Consider the following 6,929-nt stretch of genomic DNA (forward strand, 5'->3'; position numbering starts at 1 on the left):
TCTTCCACCTTTCATTCTCTCTACACCTCCTCATCTCAGTGCTGTCATTCAGCTTTTTAATCCAATTTCCTTCGTAACATCTTTGTTCCTTGCTGTCTCTCCTTGTATTCTCTAAAATACATCTTAGGAACTGCATTTGACTGGCTTGGATTATACTCTCCCCTCTTGTCATTGTCCAGGTCTTGGATGTGTATGTCAATATGGGTGTCTAGTATGTCTTGCCCAGAGCTTCCTTACACTTCTTTCTCCAGACTAAGCCCCTCACACACTGATAAAATGCATTGCTCTGTGCTACCCTTCTGTTAATTTCAACCTCCACCTTGCACTTCCCAGATATGTAAAGTTGTCCACAGTTACAATTTATTGTCTGTTAATATTAATTTGTCCTTTCTGTTCTGTCAGCTCTAGTTACAAACATGGTCTTATTTTTCTCCATACTTCAATTTATACAATATTTCTTTCTTTCTTCTTTCTTTTTAAAAAAGTTAGTATATATAGTTGTCCTTCCTCATTATGCAATTTTGTGGGCAAATAGCAACAATTTTAGTCTGCTTCCTCTATGAGGTGCTTTTGGCTCCTTCATGATTTCATCCACCATCATTATTTATAATAATTCTGACACCAGATTTTTGTATCTCTACCGGATAATATTCCTAAACCAATTGGTTCTTCCAATTTCAGGCCAGACACAGCTAAAGTTCTGTTAAACTTTGCTTGAAGAATTTAATTTTTTTTTCCAACTTCCTTTCTCTCCACATTATTATAGTAAATTAGTATGGAGTGGTTCAATCTATCTTCATTAATTTTGTAGATGCCAGAGGACTCAGCGATTCTGCACGCATCAAAACTGTTCGTCATCAGATACTAATCAATCTTGAGGACTACATCAGTGACCGGCAGTATGACTCTAGAGGTCGCTTTGGAGAGATTCTGCTTACACTACCTGCTCTGCAGTCAATTAACTGGCAGATGATTGAGCAAATTCAGTTTGCCAAATTGTTTGGGGTTGCTCGAATTGACAGTTTACTTCAGGAAATGCTGCTTGGAGGTAAGATATATATGTACACAGCAGTTCTTATCTATGAAAGAGCAACTGAACATTGTACAAGACACTTGCTAACAGTGCCACAACTTGAAGACAGAAATGCCAGGTGCACATGCCCAAGTAGCACACCAGGCGTTACTGCAGGCAGAAATAAACTAGAATTTTTGACTGTTGCATTAATATGGTAGATTGCAAAGGAAATGACAGTTCTTAAATTATGGATTATGATTGTGTTTTATTCTAAAACTTTCTCTTTGCAGTAGTTTTTACACTGTAGTAAAACCATGAGAGAACAGCAGTGTCCTGTACAAATATTCGAACCTGGATTTTCATCTTTCATAGGTACTGTTTTATTGACTTGATTGTTAGAATGTTTGCCTATAAAAGGTGAATGACTAAGTTTGAGTTCCACCTAGAATACACAATGTTTACCCATGAATTCATCAGTCTTACAATGGGACCTTACTATAATTTAATAATAAGCTGCCAGTTGCTGAGTGAATAGCAAAAGTCTTGTAATCTCACTAAGAGCAGCTTATTACTACTTTGATTTAAATTACATATTTATTAACAAATGGAAATGTTAGTTGACAACTGCTGAATAACATTTTTATTTCTAATTATTAATTACATTCACAGTGAAACAAAATTTGGTATTAAAATGCAAAACATCAAATAGAAAGTAAAATATTATTTAAGAGATTGAACATTATTACTGATATGTACCTCATGCACACGTGCTGCACATGACATACTTAACAATAGAATGGAAAGAAGTCAGACTTGTGTGTAAGCTAAACATTAGTTACCAACTGTGGAAAACAGGAATTCCTAGGGGGACAAAATTAGGAGAACGAGCGTAAAAATTCTATGTAAGATATGTGCATCCAGACCTTTCAGCCATTATATAAATTTACATCAAATGTTACCCCTCAAATAGTGAATGTATTGAAAATGGTATAGTTTTGGATCTGTGATACTCCGCTAACATGTCTAAAACATGTGATGTAACAAGAAATGCATGGTCTTAAATTTAAAGTAGAACCACTTGAAGAGAGATTCCATCTTAATCTCAGACAGTTCTGGATGGTTTGGCTTAAGTCTTTTTGGCAGTCATTGTTTGTCATATTGGAAAATTTTCCTGATAATTCCAGCAATTTGAATTTAATTGCAGAGAAATTTAACTTCAGTTAAAAATGAAAGACAGGTGTCAAATATTTCTTCTTAATAAAATGTTAACTGCCTCTTTGGTGAACAATGCTGTAATAATAAAATGACTTATTTTGCAGTCCTTTGATTTTTTGCACATAATTTCAGAGCCCATAGTTCAGTAATTGTATTGCATTTGTCTCCGTTTCTTTTCCCAAAGATATATATTTTATTGCTATGTGCTATGTAATGGAATGAGGAGACATCACACCTTATTTATGCCTTTATCTCCCCCCCCCCCCCCCCCAATTTTCCTTTAACATCATCATTTGTTCATGTGCACATGTCACTGTCAGTACCATTCCTGAGCCATTTCTCATTCTGGTGGATCTTCAACAGTAATCTATATCTTTACTTTCTGGAATAGGTTGTTTTGTTATTTTGGCTCAGGTTATGTAGACTTTTGTTTAAAACGTGTAAACGTGTTTTGATTCTGCTACAGTCTAATGCCTATCTGTTTAAATGAAAGAAACATGCCCACATGTTCATCCAAAAATGTGCCTTTTATGAAAGTTTCCTGGATGATAATGTTTTGTCATGTATCACCAAATCAGAATGTCTGCTGTCTCATTGCTAGCAAAAGTTGGACACGGTTGAACAACATGGTGAACTACAGATCAATTGAGGAAAAGTGCACATATAATTTCCAGTGACTGCAGAAAGGACAGGCCATAGTTAGGATTTTTATCTACCTTAAAGTGCCAGCTTACATCATAGTCATCGATTCTCATTTGTTGAACCTTCTGAGCACTAAATATCTGGTTACAAATTGTTGCCAAAACAATAGTGAACAGTTAACCATTTGGTCACTGTGTGTTAGTTTAACGTGCTTAAAATTCCATCGGGTTTCTTCTAGTAAATGACGCCTGATACCACTCAACTAAATGAGCCAACCTAGGTCTCTCTCTCTCTCTCTCTCTCTCTCTCTCTCTCTCTCTCTCTCTCTCTCTCTCTCTCTCTCTGCATTAACCCGCACTCTATTCTGAAACAGTTGTCTGCTGTGGACAGATCATACAAGCGTTTTGTAGTGCAGGTAGTCTGCGTGTTCAATTTTGTGTTAAATGCTTTTGTATAATTCATTACTCTTCTTGTGACATCCCCTCCTTCCCTCCTCTGTGTAAAAATTAGTGTATATTTTAGATTGTGGCAAAATATGGACACTTATTTTGCATTACATCTTGTTTTCACTATTTTGAAATTATTCCAAATGCTTTTGGTTAATGGACTACATACACAAAAGATTTGTAATTTGTATTTCTTCAATGAAAAAGTGTTACTTGTATTATACATTTTTGTTATTCACTTGAAGTATTCTGCAAAAGATGTTTTCCAATTTTGGATTTCTGTAACTGAGAACTTCCTGCAGGAGCAAATGATGCAACTCCAACACCTGCCCCACTTAGCCCTTCGGCAGCAACTGCAGCAGCAGGTGACTTTCCGCCGCAGTTACAAGAGCCGCAACCACAACAGCAGCAAGACCAAGCCAATGGTGGCTCTCACTGTTCAGGAAGCCCCCTCTCTGCTGGCTTGAGTCCTCCTGATCAACAGATCCTCAGTCCACCTGTCATCATACAACACATTGCTCCAGCAACACCAGAGCAGTACCACATTGCTTTTAAGACCGAACCAGATGCAGCATTTTAGCACTGAAATTTTCTGAAAATACTAGACATTCATTGTATGTGCTATTTTAGGGCATTTTTGTATGTGTGAAGCGATGATGAACAGCGAAATTGGCCTAGCCCTGTGTGTGACGCATTTTTGAGCAATGGATGACTGAAACTTCATTTTAAGTTGGTCCAAGGAAAGGGAACTTCAGGAATCAGATATAACATGAGAGGGTTTGCATATCTAATGCATCTTACATTGTTGTACTCTCTCTTTTGTTGCAGGCGCCTTTCCTTGGGATACACTGTGCAAGGAACATGCAGTTACATTTCCAGGGCTGGGAAGGGATTTAGGGTGGCAGGGGGGAGGAAAGAAACCCAAGTCTGATAACCACATGTAGTACTGTGTACTATTCAGTAAAATGAAATTATCATTATTTACATGGTGCTAAAGAATGATAAAGGCAGTACAGTTTTGAGCTCTTTTCTTGAGTATGTAGACTGTACCCAAGGAAAGTGTTATGCTGTTAAAGTTTGACAGAAATATTTTATAATTAAGAAATAATATAAAAAAGGACCATTATCAGTGTCTTAATTAATGATTGGCTGAGAGTTACATTACCTATCATGTTGATACTATGATTTTTTACCATGAGAATATTCCTTAAAGTAAATGTCGCATAAAATACCTGTGGAGGATAGGTTTATAATACTGTCGGAGCATACATTCCTAAACCAAATGGAATTTGATTCAGCATATAAAATTGTGTTAAACTATTTATTCCATACATTTTACTGTTGGAGCAATACACCAAATGTTAATAACATCTTGTAGTAATTCATTTGTGATGAAAATGATGCTGTGAGTCCTGATGTCTGATCCTTGGAGAGTGAGAGACATAACATTTCCTATGAAATTTTATAATACTCTCAGGAAGAGATGTGCTTTCTATTTTCTAAAAAGGACAATTGCACTGAATCTTGTTACTTATTAAATCATTATGCTCTGGTGGTAGTAAATACCATTTTAATGTTGATCATCATGAAAGTTTTAACTCCATATATATTCTTAGATAAGCCAACAACATTTTATCACAAATGCTTTTATTACAGTGCCTGATGAAGATTCTTGCCAAATGTGCTCATATGTCTATTAGAATGAGACATCTATAGTGTTAGGGACACTTCCTATATTAGGAGAATAAAAATAAATTTGGCTGTGACTGCTTTTACAGTTGATCAACATATTACAGATTCTGTGTATTGTAAATGGGTTGTGAAATTATGCTCAAATATGAAATAATTTGTCCATACTTTCAAATGTTTATGTGGACTGTTAATTCTGACAGTGGCAGTCTAATGATGATGCAATGTATTGTGATGTACTGTCTTGTGTAAATATTATGTATTATATCACTATTTGTACATAGTGGAAAAATTATAGTAATATGTGAACTGTTGGTTAAATGGCTGACCTGTTTGTAAATTTTTCCATATGTAGTAACTGTAAAACAGTAATCATTAAGGTGCCAAAGACAGGTGGTCGTGGAAGTTTCAAAAGTTTACCATATTGCAAAACAAATTTTAACTGAAGTCAATCAGAGTGAACCATCAGGTAAATGATGGTTACTTTGGTAGAATGCCTACCAGTACTGAGGGCAAAACAATGCACTGTTAAATTAGTTTACTATGTTTTGTATATATTTACATAAAATTATGTGAATTGTTGAGTATGGACTAAACTGTCCTATATTTTATTGTTATTGTTTATGTAGTAAATAAAAGGTGATTATTTTATGGTAAAACTCACTTTTACTCACCTGTAAATCATTGTACCCACTACGAAACAAGTTCACATTTTTGTTATGGAGACACTTCGGTATTCCACATGCTCATCTTCAGATGATGAAGTTGACAACTATTGTGAGCACTAGGAGGGCATTATAATAATGAAATTCTAGGAACACTGGTGCCAAGAAATAATGCATTGAATTAACATTTATATCGTATTACATTCATTTTTAAGGTACGAAATGATATGGTGGAATGGTTAAGCTGCTGGACACGCAGTTGAGAGGTTGGCTGTCAAATCACAAGTGTCTGCCAACAGCAAAGGCTTTAGGATGAAGACAATGCCCTACTTCGGAACATCAAACTGCTTGTGATGAGAGGCCCATGCTCATTGGCCCTACTCCTGATGAGCGTGACATCACAACTGTTCACATTAGGTTTGTTTGAGCTGTTGCAAGCAGGTGCAGGCCCATGCACAATTGAATCGTGTGTAAGCATTACCTTCTCCTGCTTCTGGCTACTTTAAATGTGACTGTTAGATGTATCATCAGTAGCAACAAGCATCCAGATGCGACCTGAAAAAAATTTTTCTGGTGCACCCAAGCTGTTATTAGTTCCAGTTTCCCGATTTTATTTTATTTCCAGGTTTTTTTTCCCAGCCTGGAATCAACTGCCTCGCAGAACGGTGAAGTTATTTTTGTCAGTTTGCTAAAGAAATTTGGCTTTTATTAACCTTTTCTGCAAAGACTGTCACTTTATTTGGAACACTGTTGACTAATATCAACTGTTTGCTGAATTTCAAGTGCAAGTTTTTTACTTCCGGCGTGTGTGGGATTATGCCATAAGAAAGAACCAAACATGAGGTAATACAGTACTGGTACTCAAAGAAAATCTGCATTTCAAAAACCACACTGAAAAGGTTAGTATCAAGTTGGGCCTCACTCCTTTGCAAATCTGGACATATGAATGTGCACTTCAAGCTCAATAATGCATTTTAGTATGGTTTACAAAATTTTGATGGTCTGGGAGTATCCTCTGATGCCCTGTTTCGTTTATGACATAATGTAAGATTTCTTAATGTTAATCCAGAGGGAAACATTCCACGTGAGAAAAATATATCTATGGTGAACTTGGGTTGGTAAACAACGATTATTGTTTACCAACCCAAGTTCACCATAGATATATTTCTTAATGTTATATACGTATTAACATACACGATTCCTATGGCATCATAGCTGTGCACACACATTACATGTGCAAATGTGCTTTGAATTTCT

General features: G+C 36.0%; 1 protein-coding gene across 6 annotated transcripts in view; it reads left to right on the plus strand.

The window, feature by feature from the left end:
• LOC126190768 (hepatocyte nuclear factor 4-gamma) overlaps positions 1-5,654 on the plus strand; it is a 218,508-nt gene extending 212,854 nt beyond the window's left edge. For all 6 annotated transcript variants that reach the window (XM_049931290.1, XM_049931291.1, XM_049931293.1 and 3 more), the window contains 2 exons: positions 812-1,048; positions 3,621-5,654. In XM_049931290.1, the coding sequence (XP_049787247.1) occupies positions 812-1,048; positions 3,621-3,898 (515 nt within the window). In that variant the 3' untranslated portion in view covers positions 3,899-5,654. The remainder of the gene's footprint in view (positions 1-811; positions 1,049-3,620) is intronic.
• Positions 5,655-6,929: the final 1,275 nt, after the last annotated feature.

The sequence above is a fragment of the Schistocerca cancellata genome, chromosome 6 (genome assembly GCF_023864275.1).
Source record: "Schistocerca cancellata isolate TAMUIC-IGC-003103 chromosome 6, iqSchCanc2.1, whole genome shotgun sequence".
NCBI classification, from domain to species: Eukaryota; Metazoa; Arthropoda; class Insecta; order Orthoptera; family Acrididae; genus Schistocerca; species Schistocerca cancellata.